At 41.7% G+C, this 22,798-nt stretch overlaps 1 protein-coding gene across 1 annotated transcript in view; it reads right to left on the reverse strand.

The window, feature by feature from the left end:
- Positions 1 to 6,411: 6,411 nt before the first annotated feature.
- The window catches only part of LOC138296400 (gamma-aminobutyric acid receptor subunit rho-1-like), a 459,035-nt gene continuing 442,648 nt past the window's right edge, over positions 6,412 to 22,798 (reverse strand). Inside the window, exons 9-10 of the mRNA XM_069235486.1 lie at positions 20,519 to 20,715; positions 6,412 to 14,380 (exon numbers count right to left, since the gene is read on the reverse strand). Of these exons, the coding sequence (XP_069091587.1) occupies positions 14,090 to 14,380; positions 20,519 to 20,715 (488 nt within the window). The 3' untranslated portion in view covers positions 6,412 to 14,089. The remainder of the gene's footprint in view (positions 14,381 to 20,518; positions 20,716 to 22,798) is intronic.

Raw genomic sequence — 22,798 nt, forward strand, 5'->3', positions numbered from 1 at the left:
GGGAAGTGTACGATTGCTAAACCTCGAACTCTGTTTTTAGCTTTCATGGACCTCAACAGTGCCTTTGACACGGTGAATCATAGCAAACTCTGGTGTATACTGCCGGAAAGGTGTCTGTTTTAGTGGATTGTCGATTTTTTTAAGGGCTCTTCATGAGGGGGGTCAAAGCATCAGTCAGGTATGGAATGGAGGGCGAAGGCACCAACTCTTTCCATCTCTATAGGGGTGTGAGGCAGGGGTGCGTGTTGGCCCCTATATTATTCCTTTTATATATAGATGGTTTGTAGTCTGTGCTAGTGTCTCAGGATACTGATTTACCGTCTGTCAGTGGCAAGTAGGTTCTGTGTCTCCCATATGCTGGTGACGCCCTAAATGGGTTAAGGTCTCCTATTAATACCTTTGTAAGGTATATGGATTATTTAGACCTAATCCATCTCTAAAACCCGGCAGGTTGAAAAGTTAACCCTGCACTGATCATCAAGGGACAACCAATTAGCCAAGTGAAGGAGTTTTATTTTTTGGAGTTACCTTTGACTCCAGGGGGAGATAGCTCCTCACCTTGCCTCATTGATGCTCCTGTTTCATCTCTTCGGTGGGGGCTGAGTTTGAGCTAGCTGCAAGAGTTGGTAACAAACGTGTTTTACCATTGCTGAAGAGGAATAAACTTAAGTGTCTTCCTTTTTTAACTTTTGGGGCATCGACTTGGGGAATCCGGGATTTTATTAGCCTTCAGCAAGAAGAAAATAGATTTTGCAGGCACCTTCCGGAGGCTAGGCCTGGGAACCCCTGTAGTTTCTTCTCCATGAAGAACTTGGTATTGGTTGCATTGAATATTTTATTAGGCCTGCTCCCTTTTTACTGTGGCTATCTACGTGGGGTAACAGATTTACGAATTTTAACAGGGAGGTAATCCTAGATTGCTTGTCCTGTGATTATGGTCACAAAATCCCCTGGCTGCGTTATGTTAAGAATGTTGCAGATAGGCTGGGCAGGCTACATCTGTTGTCATCTCCATCCTGGGTTCTATTAGGTGCAGCCTTTGTTTTCCGTTTGGTCAGTTTAACCCTAAATACATTTTGACCTCTCTTTGTGATAATGTTTCAACACAATTGCTAATGCACTTTGTTCCTTTTCTGTAGGTATTATGAGCCGTTCAGGAGGAGGCACCTTTTGCCACTTCTAAAAGTTTCTGGATTCTGCCAATGTAGACTAGCATTTTATTATTTATGTATGGTTAATGAGCCTGTTGTGTGTTCCGCAGTCGGTTCCTTTTTAGAAAATGCTTTGCGATGGCTTAATGCCACTAGCTTTTGATAAGTTGCTGATTTACTTATATTTTATGTATGTTTGTCATTCTAACTTCGTAATTAATTTGTGTTTTAAACATATTTGTATCTTGTATGTCCTTTTCTGATTATATATTTATAATCAAATAAAGTTTATTAATTAATTTGTTGTCTAACATTTCTTCCATCCCAGGCGACCAAAGATATTCCCTTACCTTCCGCTTAGCTTCTTTCATTTCAAGATACCCTTGAAAGCCTGGTTGCACACCACAACTTCTCAACCCAAAGAGAGGAACTATGTTTAGTATTCCTTAGCAAAATACCAGCTTCCAAAGCCAACTCACTCTGCAACTTAGAGAATGACTGTATATCTCTCTAGAATTTGCGTTCTTCGGGCTAGTCCTCCTGCAAATATCTGATTGCCAAATGGCTGGCTACATCAAGTTCCATGTCCTTGATCCACTCCTCCTCTGAAACCACCTCATGAGTAAATGATTTAGGGCCTGATTACAACTTTGGAGGAGGTGTTAATCCGTCCCAAATGTGACGGATATACCACCAGCCGTATTACGAGTCCCATAGGATATAATGGACTCGTAATACGGCTGGTGGTATATCCGTCACTTTACTGTCACTTTTGGGACGGATTAACACCTCCTCCAAAGTTGTAATCAGGCCCTTAATTCTTGACTCAATACCCTACATAAGAGCCCTCTCATTCAAACTCAATATCAATTGCTTTACTCTCTTGAAGAGGAAATTGGACATGCAGTGTAGTGTGCATGTACCTTGTACTTCCCTAATACATGCCCAACCACAAACTCAGCTTCTTAGAGTTTAAATGCTCGCTTTGCAAGTCTAGCTTTGAGCATCCATCGCCACCAAGAAACACTATGGGGCATATTTACAAGCCCCTTGTGCCTCCTTGCTCCACCCTGGCGTAACTTTTTACCCTAAGGAGGTATTAAGGAGGCCCCCACTGTGTGCCGTATTTACAAAGTGGCGCAATGCATGCATCACACCACTTTGTAACCCCTTGCGCCACATTATACCTGCACCAGGTTTAATTTATGCAAGGAGGGTGTTCCCACGCAGGGAGGCCTAAAGAATGGCACAGTGAAATTTGCAGGATTTCACTGTGCCACTTTTTCTATCATTTTTAATGTCTGCTCAGGGCAGGTGTTAAAGTGACATTCCCATGATAACTTATATGCGTCCCTTTGCTTTACTGGAGTAGCTCCATAATTTATGGCGCTAATCCAGCAAAGCGCCACAATTGCATCATAAATTATGACGTTATTGTGCTAACGTTCACCATGGTGCACTGTATAGTAAATACAGCGCTACCATGGTGACGTTAGGGGGCGCAGGGTGACGCAAGAAAAGTGCCTATCAGAGTTAATGCACCACTTTCTTGTAAATATGGCCCTTTGTTCACTAATAGTGTATCGATTGATAGAACAAATTTTGGCCCCAGCAAAATAATGTAATGTTCAATAGCCCAAGAACATGCCAAAAGCGCTCTCAATTACTTAGTAGTGTCCCTCTGCTTCAAGTAGTGTCTGTGAATCATAAGTCACAATCCAGTCATTCCTCTCACTATGTTGGCATCTAACATCTCCAATCCCAGTATTTCTAACATCCCCCGCAATAATATTTTTTTACCCACATTAAACAATTTGAAATAACGGATATAAAGTATTTCATGCTTGAACATTTTAAACAGAAAATTCGGAATATCTCCCCAAGAGATTATGACGGTCATTATGAACATGGCGGTGTGGCCCGCCATGCCGGCTGTGGCGGGCAATACCGCCAGCCGGCATGGCGGGCCTTACTGCCACATAATGTACCCCATGAGAGCCCCCATCGGCAGCTCTCACTCACTGCCAGGCTGCCTCTGTCAGGGCAGGGGTACTGCCCCTTGGATAATGTATTCTCAGCCAACAGCCTTTCCCTGGCAGGTTTCCCCACCAGGGAAAGGATGGCGGAAGGGGTGCACTGGGTCACCCCAGGGGGCCCCTGCAATGCCCATGCACTTGGCATGGGCAGTGCAGGGGCCCTGGTGCAATGCCCCATTGCGCAGGCCACTGCCCGATCTGCGCGACGGGTGCAGCTGCACCCGCCGCACAGAGGCATTGGAGCCGCCGTCAATGTCCCGGAAACTGTTTCCACCCGCCGGCCCACAGGAATGTTCCTAATACGGCCGGCGGGGATCCGGGGACGCTGGTGGTCAGTGTTTTGACCGCCTGCATGAACACGGCGGTTTTTACCGCCGTGTTCATAATGAGGGCCTATAACTTTCTTTAAAAATGCTTTTAGAACATTTACAATTGTGTCATGTGCATTTAAAATTTTGGAATAAAACTTGGAGAGCCCAATAAAGGACATCAGGGTGGATCGGTGCCTAAAGAACGTTAGACTCTGGAGCCTTCAGAATGGATTTAATATGGCTATGCTTGAGCATGATGCTCAAACTTGAAATCTGATGGCTAACATACTCAACTGAATTTGACTAATTTGAAAGTGAAACCTTTCTTCGCTAAACCTCAAAAATCCCACCCCAGATTCATATTTTTTTTCTAGACACTCACCTAAAATAAAAATGTCGCCCTGAAATGACCAGCAATTCTATTTAAAGTCTCCTTCTTAAATTTCAAGACTACTGATTCTCCTTTACTGATACATTCCCTCTAGAATCACAAATGTGGTTATGTATCTTGAATGTTCTTCCGCCATCACCTGATGATATGCGTTTCCCATATGTGTTATATGCCTTTGCCAGTCTTTCCTGCTAAGGCTGGGACCATTTCCTAGGCAGAGGATGTCAATCTACTCAAAAGACATCATTTAGGCTGCGATGAATAATACATATCTGTAACTCTCCAGAACCCTTAAGGGGAATTGCCACTTGAGCCACACATGCGGAAAATTCAACTGGCTCAATAATGTTATTCTTGCTTTAGACTTCTAACATTTCTTTCATTTTTCTTCTGTATGATTAGGTTACATTCCTTACATTGTGCCTAATAACTGACTCCTTCAATATGATGTGCCATGAAAAACCTTTGTATTCTCTTAAACTACCATTAACGACCAAACCAAATATCTTCCTTACTTTATTAATTATATTTCAAAGTGGACTTGTAGTTTGCTTGACTGACAGAGTGTTGTGATAGTCATCGTTATCTAGACCATAGAGCGGGTATTTGCCCTGGGGTCCAACCTGAACCATATCTCTTGTTAATGAGGGCTCTCTCAAATATGCCATCCTCTCTTAGCAACATAAATTTTCCCACTAGTTCTTCTGAAACAAAATACATTTATTTCCACCAATAGATATATCCTGTTCGATCAATTTTGTGCTCTGTGTGGCCCTCAAGACACGTCAGTTTGTAAAAGTTTCCTCTCCTTCTCAGTTTATACAACAGATCCTAACTCAAAATTGTGAACCAAGCACCTGAATCAACCATAACTATCACATCCATAAGTCTCAATGATACACATGGGAGGACTCTTTAAACGTTCTCTCTGCTGCAACACAGAGTAGATTTGGATTTAAACCTAATATATCTCCCTCATGTCATACATTAAATTTACTAGACACCTCCTGCTAACACTTCCAAAATTGTCTCTTTTCTTGCATCTATTACAGAGATTATCCTCAGCTGGACCCCCTTTTGCATTCCCTACACGACTTGCACTCCCACAATGAAAGCATTACATTCTAGTCACCCTTTAATACTATGGCTAACGTTTTCTGTTTTTTGGGGGGATTTCTATACTGGTACTTTCCTATCCATAGAATGTTGCTCTAAAAAGGATTGCCCTTTGATTACCTCAAAACATCACACAGAGTTCTTAATGCTTTTGGCGATGTTTGTGGGTGAGGATAATGTTAAATCAGACCCAATCCCCAGTTGTTCTTGGACCTTTTTACTTTTAGTTTTCATAGGAGTCAGATCTCTCAAGAGTTGATCAAAGCTTATATTCGGAAAGCCACACACAGCTGCTCAGTATGGTGACATTTGTTAAGTTACTCCCCAGCTTCTTGCCTCCTTTAGTAGGATATATCATGCTCCATAATTAGGTTCATTTTAATTCCATGACATAGCATTGTTTGTTTGATGGCATAAACAAACATGTTTAAATCATCAGAAGTGTCAAGTGGCGGTAATACCTCAAGACCCACATCATCAAGACAATGTTTGAGTAGGGGCTGCTTTCTCTGTGGTAAATAGGCCTCCCTATACAACACCTCCACATATGTCAAGGATGCCTCCTCGCCCATAGGAGGTTCCCTAGCATGCATGATAAATGACAGATTTATGATAAAAGATAGGTTTAAGATAAGATTTTTGTAATAATGATTTTTTTGAGTTTTATAGAAGACATTTATGGCACTCAAGTCATTCTAAACAAACTACTGATTGATTGGCATGTATTTAGTTATATTATGCTCAACTTTTTTTAATTTGAGGCACCAATAGTACCCCCCAGTGTTTGAAATTGTCACAGAACAAAATACGCATTCTTGATATTGAATCTTTTGCTCAATCACCTTTGGGATGGATTATGTCGTGGCAACTCTCCTCTTCCATTGGCTGTAGTTTAGCAAGTACACAGTGAATATATTTTGTGCATGACAGCGGCATGCAAGAATTGTCTTGGGATATAAAATGTATACTGAAGGAAACTCGGAAACATAAATGACTAATGCATCGCCTAGAGACATGCATTAGTTTGCCACGGCCTGTTTGCCATTGCCTAGTCACTTTGTTTTGATTTTCCTGATGTTTCGCTGTGCTCCTTTTAAAATTATCGATCTTTTCAGGGCAATGCTGCAAACTCTACTGGGTTTTTACAGAAGTACTCAGAGGTCAAAAGCGAACAAATAAATCTGGCCAATTAAATTATTTAGTTGTATGCGGGGTTACTATACTTCTAATGGCAGAAAGGCAAACTTCATTTGGAGATGCCCCGTGTGTATGCCCTCAGGTAACTGTCAAACCTTTCATGAATCACAGGCTTAGTTTTCTGCTGCCCTTATGCTCTTTTTAATAACACTACCCTCAAGGATGCAATTTTCGTCTCGCCAAACCCTATGCCTTGGAAAAAAACTGGAAAGGCTTGCACCTCGTTAAGGAGGTGACTTTATTGCACATAAGAGCATAACAGGTTTCCATATTACAAACAGGAGTTTAGTTATTCACCACCTTATATCAGTTGCTCAGAGGTCAATTTCGGTTTCACATTTGAATGTCGTCCTTTGTACAGTTCACAATTTAAAACAGTTACAAGAAATTTCAGACAATGTACAGAAAAAAATGTGAACTATTTACAAATAAAAGATTACAAAATTAATATCATGCAGATGCCTTTTCGGTAGCTATTATCTTACAAAAATGGGTGAAACAAGCATATCAGATGTGATTGCAGGAACCCCCCCATCTTCTGCTGAAACATATTTCGTTAGCCTGGATGTATTGCTATTTACAAGTTCAAATATACACATACATTTTCAAGACTACAGAAGCCTCTTTGTTTATGCAAACCTAAAGTTATGAGACTAGCTACCAAATGTATTGTACAAATCAGGAATGCACAGGCCTAACTGTGAACCATTATTTTCCTAGGGAAATAGATAATGTGCGATATCTGATCTGCTTTTTCTTACCAGCTGCTTCCTGATCTAAAGCTTGTTTCAACGCATGCATATCGCCAAATAGTATTTCCTGATTTAATCATTTGGATATTTTGAATTTGTTTTAATGTAATTTAGTGTCATTTCAATAGATACTTGTAGTCATTGTTTTTAGCATTCAATATTTTCTGAATGAATTTCATGCTGTATTATAGTGGTGTTGATGATACAGTAGCCCTAGGCTTCATACTTGGAAAACAACATATATGCTTTTACTGTGAAGTTCAGTCATAAAATACATTTATACATAACAGTGAAATGTTCTGAGAACACATATTTAACAAAAGAAGACTGTTGAATGGCCCAACAATCAGGAAACTACATAAATTAGATGACAGCAGACATGTTATGTGATTCTGTGACCAACAGATGTTAAATACACTGCCCCTCTAAACATGTTTACATCTGTTAAAATATTGACGTTCAAACACTGAAAATGGTGTTAGATTAACCCCAGTGGGGGATTTCAGTAAATCCCTTTCCAGGTTGAGGGTGTTAATGGAACACACTCAAACTTCAACAAGGTGTAAAGTAAGGGATCTCTCCTCACAGATAAAACTTTCCCCATTGGATCAGTTAAAAAAAAACTAGAAGAAAATGTGATACTACCCAGTGGAGCTGCCATACCTCAATGCAAAAGTGTACTATGGAAGCAATTCTGCATTGGTGCAATGCCAATGCAAGCAAAAGTGACATGGCTTGCCCAGGAGAGTGGCACTCAAGCTGTGACTGGTGCAGTTTTTCAGATGTGCTATAAGAAAGATTTGCCAAGAAATCATAATTCTATACCGGGAAGAGAACACCTATATATTTACATGTTTTCTTTGTGACTGAGGCCCTGAGTGTTTCTTTTCCTCAAACATTTTCAGAACAAGGCATGATGTAAGGATGGCTAATAAAAAGTGTCACGATTAATGCTACTTATAAAGGAATGATTTCACAAGACCGGAGGCTCCAATTATACATGATTCCTTTAGTGCCACTCCACGCAGCACTTTAAAGCACATAACATCCTAAAGAAACATTCCAGAATAGAACATTCATAACATATAATGAGGCCAGGTAGTCAACATTCTGCTTCTTTTAAACGCTGCTCATCGCAGATAAGTATCGATGTTTTTCTGCTGTCTCTTAATATTGTTTGAGTTGTTTTGTCTAGTTTCTCGTTTTTTGGGGTTCCAATTTATGGAACCCACTTGATATAGATTTTAACCTGCCATGTAATGCGTTGCAGGGCTGTAACTTATGAAGATTTTGCGCATCACATTACAAATGTTTAGTTTCCTTTGTGGGAATTCTTAGACTTACTGCGGCCGCCCCAATATTAGGCTTTAGGCTGGACCATTCGCAACAGCTGCTGGAACCCACTCCAGAAATTAGACTTACTGTGGGTGCCCCGATATTAGGCCTGAGGCTGGATCGATCATAGCAGCCGCGATCATCCACCAAGGCGCATATTGGTCTGTTTGGCTGATCGTAGGAACCGGTGTGCATTTTGCCCCGGTCTAACCGTTTGAGGCTTAGGTATTTTCGGACTGACGCATCTCTCAAGGAGTTGACGCGTCAATCTTATTTAAAGGAATTGATTGGGCAGCAACGCACTCATCGTACGTGCGACCAACATGCGGCCATTTTGCTTCAGTTTCTCCATCTTTGAAAGACAGAGAGGTGCAGGCGGAACGGCTCATGAGGACTCGGCTACCTTTTGACGTGATTTGACAGTTGCCACTCTTGTCAGCTGTTCAAGTCAATTTCGACTGCTTGGATAAACTGTCCTTTCTTTGTGATCGCAGGCAAGATTTTCTTTGGTAACTGTCTTCTTATAAGTCATAGAGACAGATTTAAGACATAGAGAGAGGTTTTAAGTTGTTGGAATATATTTTATAATTACTTAATATCGCTAACATGTCTTCTCGAGAAGGTGAGATCTCAGGAATGTCCTTTAAAATTTAAAATGAAGACATGATTAAAAGACTCATTCAAAACGAAATGCGCATGTGTGAGCGAAAGACCATTGATGAGGTATGGACTCAGAAAAATACCCATATGGAAGGGGATATTGCTTCTTCATCAGAAGAAAACCCCACAAGTGATAACAGTAGGAGTAAAAGAAAGAGGAAGTCAAAACATCTCGAGAAAGGGTTTATACCTAACAAAAAGATGGGAAGTCAAAACACCTTGAGATTATTGGGAGGTCCTAGCACCTCAAAAAGAATGGGAGGTCTAAGTACCCCACAAACTATGGGTGTCCCAAGCAGCACAAAAAGGAAAGGTTTCCTACGCGACACACTGGATGATCTTGGGGGATTAGAAATAGTGGATGGAGAGGAAGCAGATTCTCATGACGATTCCACTGTTGATTAATATAAACAGATCTTCGCCAGGGTATTAGTGATGGGGATGATCTTTTCCTGGATAATGACACACCTTCTTCCTCTTCTAAAGATGTCATCATCGATCCCCTAGGGGAAGAAATGTTCAATCCACATAATATTAAGCATCCCAGGAGTGCAGAGTTGTACCCCTTGGAGCATGTTGCAAAATTTATTAAAAAATGGATTAGACACCCACTCAAAAAGGGAGCAAGAAACCTTTTAACCTTTTAAGAGCTGAATGCTCAAGACCTGTCATTCAAGAAAAGATTTGACTCACACCCAACCTGGACCTGGAACTAATAACTTTTCTTTTTAAATTGGGAAGAGACCCTAGAAAGGGTCTCGAGAGGTCCCTCAAGTCATGTAGGGATCGCCTCCTGGATGTGGTCGGTCCTCTACGTCATCATTTTTCTGGAACAATTCTGAAATTCCAAAGTGGGTTATTGTCACACTTTTTTTATTGTTGACATGATATTCTCTGCCTAGGACACGTAACTTTTTAGTTAGTAGTTTAGGTCCTAAACCTAGGAAATAACTTTTATCTAATGTCAGAGGATGTTCCCAAAGACATCAACAAGAAAACGTTTGGGCCAAGTACAAAAGACAAGTCATAAAGAAGGTACACTTAATGTTCCTAAATATGTTTCAGAATCATTCCCTTTTTTAGATTTGGCATTGTGAATTCAAATCTTTTTAGAGGTATAATACTAAGAATCAACTAGCGTTGAATATGGAATTGCTGGCTTTGCAGTTAGTTAAGTTGTCAGTTTTATACTGCGGATTGGATTTAATCTTCGTCCCAGGTGTCTTTAAAGCCATCTGCTGTTTTTATTGATTTGCTACTGGAAAGTTTTGTCTGGAAAGTATGTCAGTAAATCTGACTGACCATGTGGTCATTAGAAATAATTATTTTATTGGCCCATTATTTCTAAATGTAAACGCAGTTGTGGGCTGCTGGTCCCACATTGATTATCTGTTCCCTAACTATTAATAGCACGTGGATCCTAAATGAACTTACCCCTTCATTCTCAGTCGTATTGTTCCTGTGGTTTTATATCAGACACTTACACTCTGTGTCCATTTTCTGCTTGTTTCTGATGCACGTTCCCTATATTGCCTCAATATTTAACTTAATTTTTTCAGCACTTTTGCTCTCTTGTTTCTTTGTACACAGACGTTTAAAAAAAAAAAAAATCAATCTTTCTACCATTACAGCTGGGAGACTTTAATACACATTTCCAAGCTGTCCCACGAAAAAGCCGCACTTTTACTCCCACGCCTCCCTTGTACTGTTCAAATGTATGCCATCTAACTCTAGGAGTACACTTGGAGTTAAAAAAACGTAGTCTCATATACTATGCAGATTACTCAGTAGTAATAAGCAGAACATGGCCAAAAATATGCTCCATCACTAACCAGTACTAAATGATTGAAAATCAGCCACTCATCAATAAGTAGTCCTCAGGGCGCACTCACATTTACTGCCCAGATTTCAGGATTTGCTTAGATTTGTCATCCTTTACATGGTAAAGTTATGAGGGCAAGAGGGAGTCTCGAGTAAGTAGGAACTGACTGGGCCCCCGCCCAGGTGACAGACACAGTAGTTGGGAGGTATCTGTGTTGGCTGTCACATTTACTAAGATATTTCCTTTGCCTACAATTTCACCATTTATTTTGTTTTATACTATAATGACTAGATGGGCATAGAGAATAACAAAAGCAGGCCATCAACCATTAGCTAAAAAAGGCTAGGAACTGGACGGACATTTTCACTCTACTGCTTTTCCACTTCCAATTTGATTTCTAGGGCAAAAGGTCTAATGATTAAGGGTCTGATTTAGAGTGTGGGGGACGGGTTACTCAGTCACAACAGTGACGATTATCCCGTCCGCTGAAATCTAAATCCCATTAGATCCAATGGGATTTAGATTTCAGCAGACAGGATATCCTTCACCGTTCTGACAGAGTAACCTCTCCACCAGTATCTAAATCAGGCCCTAAGTGTTCATCAAGTCTACATCCATCACTCAGTCAATCAGGATTTATAAAGCACTGCTAATCACCCGACAGAGTATTCAAGAACTTGCAAGTCCTGGAGGCCTATTCGAACAGCCAGGTCTTGAGAGCCATTCAGAATTTCAGAAGTGAGGTGATGGTCCAGAAATGTGTGGGAAGGCTGTTCCAGGTTTTTGCTGCGATGTGCAGTCTTCCCCTCTGCCTTTTTGTATGTTACCCTGTCCATCTATGTAAGCTTGCTTATATGCTGCTTGCCACCTTGTTTGCAGTATGGGGCTGTGCTCTTCCTCTAAGTGTTCTACCTATGAATGGATTTTTGCAAGTTTATTACTGCTGTGAGCAAGGCTGATTGCATATATGGTGATCACTATGCATGGGTGCCAATAGGTCTAGTGGGGTGTCTGTCTCTGAATCTGTGTTCATAGGGATTTGTTGGGCGTTTTATGTGTGTTGGGGGTTTTGTATTGTCTGTGAAAGCTTAGATGTCTGTAGGTGTGTTGCTTCATGTGGCATGGATTTCTATGTATGCTCTCTATCAATATGTATGTTGTCTCACTTAGTGCCATATACAAAAAAAAAACTGGCTTTGTTAATTCTTGTTAGTGTATGCGCCATGATAGACTGCTTCTACTAAAGTGTTCCCCCAAAGGTGGATTTTCAGGCAAAAGGTTCAGGACAAGCGATATTTCCTTCAATCAGCCGCTGTCTAAGATCTGTGCTGGTTCCTGCACCTGCGTTCATTTCTCAGTCTTTTCCATGAGCCACCTAATGAAAAGTGTATAACATTTGTAATTGTATCAATTTGCAACTGAATCTACCTCAAATTCACACTCACGTTTTAGTTACCATATATTTCCCCATTAAAACCTCACGTGTGCAAAGAGGCAAACATACAATACGTACATCATTGAAAATCCACGGTCATATATGGCCTTATCATACTTTTAAAAAAAACAAGTTTGCTAATGTGTGACCCGTGTCCAAACGTGCACTGCTTTTTGTCTCCAGACCTGTCACTCAAACTTTAAAAAACCCAGTTCTACAGACAGGATAGGTTAGCAGCTGCCCCTCCCCACTTGGTCTTTACTGCCCAAGACACAAAAAAATAAAAATAAAATAAACAAAACTACTAGAGACTTTTACTTTCTGCACTTTTCGCATCTTGCTATTTCCCTGGCTCGTGTGCAGAGAATAGGTGTTTTTTGAAGCTCAGGGGTGAAACAAGGGAGACAACCTTCATTTGTGATTGGCTGTTACATTGAGCAATGCACTCTGAGCTGAATGTATCTGTACGCAGGGTCAGACTGTAACCAAAAGTAGGCCTCAAGCACCAAAACAAAAGTGGCCCCCATTAGGGAGATTGCTAAAGAAGTGACCCACATTTGCATATTAGGGCAGTTTTAAACTTGTAAAGACACGCTATAAGTGTATTTTTCAAGCTATGGGAAAATGGCATGCATTTGGGTTGATTGAAGGCAATATTTGTGGTAATAGGAAGGAAATTACAACAGTAAAAACTGGCCCACGTGGCCATAAAACAGGCCCACAAACTGCCTAAAAACCGGCCCCCACACTGCTCTGTGAGACCAGTCCATCGGGAACTGCCTGATCGCCGTATAGGTAAGTCCGACCCTAGTTGTACTCTCACCAATCTACCTTTTTCAGTCGATGTCTCATTTCGTGCTGCTTAGCCATGCTCATGTCCCTAAACCCCACAACTTCATTAACTTAGAAAAATAAATAAGGACAGGCTCTCCTCGAGATCACATTGAAAAAAGAAGATAGGAGAAATCAGCTCGTAGCCTTGAAGTTTCTGTTACCAAAACCAATCCGATGATTGAATTGATTTGCTGTGGCATTAGGTATTCTACGAGTTCTCTATATTTACTGTTTTCATTATCACACTGCCAATATCTTAGATACAACTAGATTATGTGATCTGATATTGTTAATCTGTGATATGACTAAAATCAATTATTTAATAGTTAATTTGAACCAACACGCTTTGTATATGAGCAGCATTGTTTTCGCAATCCATTTACCCTTGTGGACCACACCCTTGCCCTTCATGCCCATCAATGTGCCAATGCTTCAGAAAGCTTCAAAGCAATCATCACATGATACATTTACTTGGTCTCCAATATTGCCTATCTCAAAATGCTTGTCGGTGACTTGAGTTAAAGCCAAGTGGGACCCAGGCGCATCTTGATCACGCTCAGCTTTGCATATTTAAGCAATGGTGTGAATTCTCATACAGATAGTTTACAAAGCCTGTGTGCTCTGTGCGCATGAACAACTGTAGTAGCACTGATCCTGTTGCACAACACACTCTAAAAGCAAATTGTTCATGTACATATAGGATTGGGTAACGCAAAGGTGAACCTACAGGCACTGTTTGGTCTCACCTAATGGTCAAGGAGCAGAATAATCTGAAGTACATAACTGTGTTACGTGCCATATATTTTTACAAACTTGTAATTTTACTTTCAGACAGAAATTTGTAAAAGTAAAGTAGTATTACCATACAATTAAACCACAGAAGATAATCGAGCGGAACACAGAAAACGTTCTTTGAGGAATATTGTCTGTTGTTATTCGGAGAAACGTGATAATACACTCTCAAGTTCCTGTGTCTTCACATGAAATGTAGAATTTGTTCCCACGACCAAGCGCTCTGAGAAGAGATTGTTCATCAACATGGTGCACTCTCAGGAGAATATGGACCAGTATATCAAGTTAAAAAGGATGTAAGCTGCTGGGAATATTGTCCTTGAATACTTGTCAATGGCATGGGTGTCAATGCGCATGCTGACGTATCCTCGTTGACTTTTTCTCCTGTTGGAATGCCTCTCTGTGCCAAGAGCGAGCTGGACCATTATTCTGTCTTCTTTCTCTCCGTTTTCAGATCCACGGTGCCCAAGGTTGTTCACCTCCCCATCGCTGTAGCTACTGTCCATCATACTTGGCCGGTGCTGTGAGAGACCACATGTACAAGGAAACTGCGAACAAATGAAGAAGCTCAAGTCAGAGGAGATCTAGTGACATGGTTACATTTTGTTTTTATCTGTTGGGATTTCAGGCAATCCTAAAATAAACTGTGGCTCCTATCACATGGCAGTAGCATTGAAATAAATAGAGATCATCAGTAGGCCACAAAAGTATATTACAAGCTGTTGTGCTACAAATAGTATGAGGAGTTATTCGCTTTAAAGATCATCTTACATTAATGGCTACTCCCTTCAACGTCCTCCACCACTGGGTCTTCTTCATCAACTAGAGTGGATAATATTTTTGATTTATCTCATAGTAAATCAATCTTTTCTCTTAGTACTTCTTGGGGCCCAACCCAGCTGAACTTACATATTGGTTTAGGTTGCACTAAAGAGCTACAGCATTCCTTCATTCCATCACAATCTATAACATCACTCTTCTAGTCTTTTGGGTTTGGCAGATAATGTCCTGTCAAGTTCAGTGCAATGTGCCAACCCAGCAAATCTGGGCTAGCATGGCTACAGATCTTTGGTATTTTTAGTAGAGCGACCAACAGGGGGAGAGGAGGTGAGTTAACCATTATAACATTGTAATAAAATCTACTCCTAAACTGTTGGAGTTCTCCAGGCATCCTTACAAATGGCAGATGTAATAATCTCCACCACTGTGTCTCCTAAATCGAAGGGTTAAACCAAATAGTTTAAAGAACGGCCCAAGTATGTCCACACATTTTACTTGGCACATGGATGGTAATATGGGGACATAAGGAGAGTAAGGAGACAGGGGAGCTACACTTTCTCAATTGAGTCATGTCTGTCTTCTTCTTCCAGCTGGTCGGTAAAAGACTATTTGTTCTTCATCTTAGTCTATGGCCACAGGGATTGCAGCCATCTCCATTGCTGGTTTTAGGACTTGAATCCAACTTAGAAACCCCTGTGAGGCACTCTAGCAGACCCAATGTTCATTAAGTGATTTTATTGAGGTTCATTTCATGCAAAGGATTGGTCTACTTGTCCTCCAAAATAGGTGGTCTCATAGGTTCCATGATGAGAACATCCTGACCATCCTGATAGACATTTAAAGTGGCCTTTTGATCATATCACTCCTTGATGAATTCAGGGTGATGGGAAGCAGTCCTGTTTCTAAGCATGATCTGAACCATCTTCCTCTGCAGGACCAACACATAGTCAATCAAATCACTTGTGGGTGACCTCTATTTCGATTCCTATCCCTCTTTGACAAATGTGCAAGGGCCTTGGACAAGATGGCCCAAGAGAAGCTCAAGACAGCTCACTCAGCCCTACTCCTGTTTGTAGCACCTCTTTGTAAGCAAAAATTATGAAAGTTTGATTAATGTCTAATTTCTCCATAATGGGGTTTCTAGAACACCCCTCGTGTTTTTAAGTACTTTCATATATGTGGATATGAGGTTGGTTCCCATGACAGAGAGCAGCTCTTTAGGGAAATACCTGCTTAAAACTCCAAACAGGGTACCTACCACTGTAGCAGGCCTCTTGAGTGGAATGTCTAGGGCTCAGTGGTGTCATCACATACCATATTTGTTGCCTAAAGTGGAAGGAGGGTGCAAGAGATTAACAATGCCCTCTCGAACAAACCCTAGCTAGGGGCAGGGGAGCAATCAGAGCTCCAGACTTCCAGACAACTGGCAGGTCTTACACATCTGGCGAAACCTATGCACATTTACGCACATGCCCGGCCAGTCGAAATGGGGAAAGTGGCTTTCCTTGGTCTTTTGATCGAACCACCTGGACCCAGGGTCAGGGATGGAAGGCTCTTTATGCAATAATCCACCTTCCCAGAAGAATCTGAAGAGTCTATAAGCTTCACCATCATCCTGCATCAGTGCTTGTGTATTCAGCCTCACAAGAGTAGGACACTCTTGTTGTGCTGTGATAAACCCTGTTCTGTGAGGGCCTTCTCCCAGAATCTTGTCTTGAAATTTATGCAGGCCTTACAGGACCCAATTACTAACTTTGGTGTCTAAACATAGCCCTCCTCTGGTGGGTAGGCAACTCTGAGGGCTACACAGTAGGTCTAGCGATGGCAGCCCATAATTCCTCTGTGCGCTCAGGCTTGGTGGACCACCTGTTCCTAGGTTATCCCTCCAGATTGCTCCAGCCTGTAGTAAAGACAACATTTACTGTTGCGTAGGCTCTCATTATCCTAATGAGGCTGCTGGATTTGGGTTGCAGAATCACCTGAATTATGGGGAACTGAGTCCAATCCCACACCATGTGACAACTGTCAGCCGAATCCGTGTTTCCAGCTGACTAGCAGCGCCTCACCTCTGCCCAAGAGCAGGGATGATTTTGGCAACCGGACGCATGAAAGGGATGACTCCTCAGGGAAATCGTGGTCGATCAGACCTCATTCTTTTCTCTCAGTTACATTAGTCTCACATATGCAAAGACAAACAGAGGCAGAAAATGGTTCGATAAGGTTTACTGAATTAGCTGCATCTTAGATAAAATGGCATAAATTGAAACAACTATGATGATATAACATGCTAGGAGCAAATTGGTGACAAGAAGAGTGAGACAAAGGAAGAGTCCCACCGTACTGCCACTAGGAGTAATATATGTGGTTCCTACCTAAACTATGTTGGAGCACAGCGTGATAAGCCCTAATCCGCACTTCAGGTTTCCCCCCTGGGAAGACATCATCCTCCATACCTGAGCAATAAAGCCAGTTGTCTAGAAAGACACCATCCCCATGTAGGCCAGAGATCCTGTAGTCTAAGCAAGCAGCTATAGCGAAGGCAATCAGCAGTCAGCATGCGGTCGTGGTCATCTGGCTGGAATCTCCCTCTAAAGTGTATGGAACAGAGAACTGTTTTTATAATAAAACAGCTGATGTTCTGAGAAAATGTCCCCACCTAAGGATGTGTATGTTTCTGTGAGTTTTGGAGACACAGAGTACCACTTTGCCGGCAACTCTATCTGGCTGCAGCCTTAAGGAAAGCACAAAGTGAAAAGAATGTCTTGCTAGAAACGCAATGCTTTCCTAGGCGAAAGAACAACTAGATAAAGAAAAGAAAACAGCACCACAAATGTGGCCTTTGCTAGAAAAATAATAAGAAGCTGAATAAAATGTAACTGGGCTAAAGTGCACAAACAGCAGGCCCAATACCGTGCCAAAAACATGGCTACAATAGCTATACATCACCACAATTCCTCACTTGATCAGGTCCCTAATCCATAAGCAATTCAAGGAAAGATGATCTCTTTTTCTTATTTTTTAAATATTTTTCAGCAATGACATGAAATCAAACCAAGCACCATCCTGAATGAATGTCAATCCAGTTCACCTGTAAGATTTGTGTATTGTGTATCAATGACAACATTTAGAAAGTGAACCAAGAAATAAATCTTCAGCCTCCATTCAACAATAGCAGGTAACCCAGGACAACCAAAGGTGCCACCTTCAAGTGATCACTCAATAAGTTGATCACTGCTTTATTAACTTTCCAAAGCCTGCCCAAATTACTAACATATAAACGGAACTCTGACTCCACACCCAGGTACATACAGAGGGGTTCAAACAATTCACAGTATGCTTCTTCAGTGCCATTATTAAATCATATTATACATGGGGTCCACTATTGCAGAGGTTCTAGAGCTCATCCAGTAACAAAAGATCTGCATGCGTATAGTTAGATTGGCTAACCTGAGAAATGTGGTGTCCTCTAAGAGGGTTGTATCAGTGTAGTATAGGCTTACGTCTAATGGTTGGGCCACAACTGGGACAGGAACTACCTTATAAGATACCCCTGCAACATCACCCTAAAATGATAGGACTAGTGGCAAGTATAGAATATAAACATTTTATAGGCAACAAAGCATTTTTAGAGAGTCTCAGGACCGGATGGGTCCGTTCTATGCAGCCCGGAGGATGTACCATATAGTTGAATTGCAACTTATATACTGCTGAGTCCAGAAGAGAGTGATATATTTTGATCAGTCTGATACCGAAAACTCAGATTTCAGGAGAAGCATGCCCTCTATATTGTGTGCTAAAAGTGGTGTTGGCTGAAGTTCCTCACTCTGCTCCATCTCTTGCAGTCTGGAATACAGTGATGGCATCACCTTATTTCAGCCTACAGCTTGCACAATGTACTGAGTATTAAGAGGCAAGGTGGAAGTTAAAATAAGCCACAGTTTTTTGTAGTGAGTCCCTGAACCTATGATATTCTACAAGGGAATGGTTTCCATAACAAATTCACCATCCATTAGAACATCCTGCCACCTATATATACACCTAAGTACCTTTCACCTATATATACACTGAAGTAGTTCGAGTTTTCCTGTGTTTGCTTGCCTCAGGATGAGCCACACATATAGCTCTAGGGTGAAAAGTACTGGCGTCTTCAGCCTGGGTGCAACATGATTTTAGGCCTACAGGATGGCAGGAATTGAGTCAAGGACTCTTGGGAGTGCCTTGCAAATATGGACACATTCAAAAAATCTGTTTTTAGAAGTGGTTGCTGCGAGATGGAAATGCCACCCTGTCAGCATGGTCTGGTTAGTGTGTCAACCTTTTTGCACACAGGGGCATATTTATGAGCCCCTTACACTGTTGTTGCAGCACTTTGTGAAGCATCGGCAATGCAAACCTTGAAATCATATTTCTGAGGCCAGGCAAAGCCACCTTGTGTGACTTGGAATTCCCTCATAGATATGGAGTAAGGCAAGGCAGCGCAAATCTCTGCATCGCCTTCTCTGCACAAGGGAGGTGTTCCATGGACATTGTGGAGGATATTCACATGAAACATCTATTACATTTTTCGCAGCCCCAGATTTACTTAATCACGTAAACCTGGCACAGTGCCTAAAACATATACGTCCACAGAGCAGGTGAAACAAGGTGAAATACTTTCATTTCTCCTTGGTTTTTTTCTCTTTCCATTTGTGCTGCATTTCGCAGTACACATAGAAAGAGGAAAACAGTTCTCGTGATTGCTTTTGTGCAGGACGGTGTCCCTTCCTGCACAAAAACAATCCTGCATGCAACGCAGGCACCGGTGCACCATTGTGCCAAGGTGCCTGCATTGGCACTAAGCAGCCCACTGTGCACCAGCATAGGGGAAAAAGACATGAATGCGCCATATGCTATATATAAGGCGCATTCCTGTCCTTTCCTTTTGATGCAGGGCAATGCAGCAAAGGAACGCTGGGCTGCCCTGCGCCAAAAGCCCATAAATATGGGCCTGAGTCTTCTAACCCCAGAGCAGCATTTGTCCCCACATTTGACTAAAGAAGGAAGCAGTGAATGTCAACCGAGGGGTCAAGAAGCAAATTATTTACCAACACTACACATTTAAGTGATATGTTATGGTTCTTCAGTCTATAAATTCTAGATGGCATTCCTACAGATTTGTACAATGCCTGCTTCATGGCAGTGATGTCAGGAAACTCCATACTGGTGCGGCCTCCTCAGACACTGCTAATCTTCCTACCATCTCTGACACCCAGACAATCCCAGCTCTGTCCTTCATTCATAGTTTGACAAGGGTAGAGTTTTCCATGTTGTTTTCTTCTTTTATCTAAGGGAGTTTGATCATAGCCACATTGAATTTACAAGATCTTATCGTGGTTCATAAAGTTTATTTAACCATTGTGAGACTATCTCCGGAGTTAATGTTCCTAAATTCCAAGATGACCTCGAATTCAGGAATTTGTTATTTTTTGGAATTAATAAAACTGAAAAACCATAGGCAATAGGGGTTTTGGGTCTCAAAAGGTGAGAACGGTCCATGCCTCTCTAGCCCTCTTTGAGGACCTGGATGACAGTCAGAAAAGATAAATGAGAGGACTGACAATTAATGTCTGAGTGGGTGGGAGATGGGTTCTGAAAAATAAGAAAGGAAAAGGAAATTCCTAAAATTAAGTATTAACTAGTTTTCAATAAGGGGTGTTCAGCGCCCTGACTGAAATGATGTGCTGTGTGGGTTGAAATAACCTTACAATGGTGTCAGATTTAAATACTGGTGCCACGTTTTAACTTACAAAATATTACAGTAACAGTCCAACAAAGTAATCTGTAGTGTCATTGGTGAGACAGTTACATCTCTTAAGTATTAATAGTGACGACTGCCTAGCAAATTCATTAGAAGTAGTTGATCTTACCTTCTCTCTCAGTTTCCGCTCTTTCCGCTCTTGGACTGTGGTGAGGTAGTTGACTGCAGCGTATTCCAGCACGGAAAGGAAAACGAACACAAAACTAACCCAGAGGTAAATGTCTACAGCTTTGATGTAGGAGACACGCGGCATGGAGGCGTTCACACCCGTGATGATCGTAGACATGGTCAATACTGTGGTAATACCTGCAAAGCCATATCAAGACCATTCGTTAGACACAAGATACTACTACAAAGTGATTGGTGAGAAATACAATACAAAGACGCACAGAATCATGGGATATCTATTACCACAGACACCTGTTTGAGAACAGACCTCTTTGACATGCATCATTGACACACAGGTGTAGATTTACTGTCCATTACAGAAATGTGCATTGATGGGGAGGGAGGGGAGTGCAGACATACGCAGTTATATGACATTGGAAGCTTTCTGTGATTACAAAAATGTGCCCTGTAATTAAGGGGCTAGATATTCTGCCACCACTCCAATTGGATAAGCGTGTCTAGGTGTCAAAGCGGCAAGAGTTTTCCAGAAGTCTGAACTTGATCACAACTGTAGTGTGAAACACACAACAGGCTTTCATTGTCCATACTGGTGCATTTGGCAAAGGAGGAGGCAGCAATAATTCACAAGTGACTCAGGTCTAAACCTGAATCAACTGCCCATAAATTTAAATTCATTTGGGACTGCTGAAATGTTGGCCCAAGTTATAGGCTGTCGGAAACTGGATTGTTAATCTACAGAAGAGAGAGACACCAGTCTTCACATGAGATGTTCCTAGGTTCACACATGGTGAACACAATCTAGCATTTTGGAGTAAATACAGCTTTCCCTTAGGAAAGTTTCATCTTACTTTTGGCAACCTGGTACAAACATTGAGGTCTTTTTCAGAGAAAATATATGTTGTATATGAACAGCAAAACCAAAAAGAACGATAAAGTTGTATAAAAAGTGTTATATGGGATGGGTTGGACTAGATCATAGACACCTCTGGAGCCAAATGATGATGGAGAGAAGTCAGACCAGTGGTTCACCACAGCCAATTATTTTACAATTGAACTTATTATTCTTGAAGGTCATAATTCACTAACATGGCAAGGTGGAAAACCGTGGCTGTGATGACCTCCAGAGGTTGGATATGCTGGTTCTGCAGTCTTGCTGAAGCTACCAGCATTGCTGCAAAATGCTTAGCATACAACAAAACTTGAAATTGTAGTTGCGGAGGTCATGTTTCCATCTAGCACATTTTGGTGTTATTGCTCACGTGTACAATTTCCATTGGAACTTTTCTGGCAATCAGAATTCATCAGCAGGTCTGGGCTGCAGGCTGGGGCCAGGCAGAATACCTCAAGGTTGGATACCTTCTTTGAGAGCTGCTGATGAAAATGTGTTGCTTGCAGCACAAAACACATAGGGGCATATTTTTATTCTGTTTGCGCTGAATTTGCGTCATTTTTTTTAACGCAAATTCAGAGCAAACCTAACTACTTATTCATATTTTGATGTTAGACATGTCTAATGTCAAAATATAACAGTTTGCACCATTTTCTGGATGCGTGCACCTACCTTGCATCAATGAGATTCAAGGTAGGCTCTCCCATCTAAAAAAATGGTGCTAACCCCATAGCCCCATAACTATCCTGCATGCTAAAATGACGCATGGGTGGGAGGAGGGGCTAAATAATGGTGCAAAGCTTGCTTTGCACCATTATTTAGCAACTGGGTCAGACCAGGCATTAGGAGACCTGTGGACCTATTTCCATGTTTAAACACCACAGAATGGGTCCACAGGTGCCCTCCGCTAGCCCCAGGAACACCCCCACCCACACCAGAGGGACACCAGAGGATGGGGGACCCCATCCCTGGTAAGTAGGGTAAGTATTGGTAAGCATTTTTTTATTTTTTTTTAAAGTGCCATCGGGCCCTAACTTGGGGCCCCCTGCATGGCACAGGGTGCAGTGGCCCAGCCCAGGGGACACTTGTCCCCTGGGCTGGCCATTGAGGTGGTGGGCATGACTCCTGTCTTTCCTAAGACAGGAGTCATGTTTGTGGTGGTTGTGCGGCAGGAAATGGCGCTAGCCTGGTTAGAGGCATTTTTTTTCTTCTAACCAGGCTAGCGTAATTTTCTGATGCACAACTCCCTCCTTCCCTACCGCCACTCCCACCCGGCTAGCGTCTTCTTCTAAGACGCTAGCCCAAGTTTAGCGCCCGCTTGCGCCATTCAATAAATTCGGTGCCCGTCTGGTGTTGTTAAATGACAAAGTT

Source organism: Pleurodeles waltl, chromosome 5 (genome assembly GCF_031143425.1).
Source record: "Pleurodeles waltl isolate 20211129_DDA chromosome 5, aPleWal1.hap1.20221129, whole genome shotgun sequence".
Lineage (NCBI taxonomy): Eukaryota > Metazoa > Chordata > Amphibia > Caudata > Salamandridae > Pleurodeles > Pleurodeles waltl.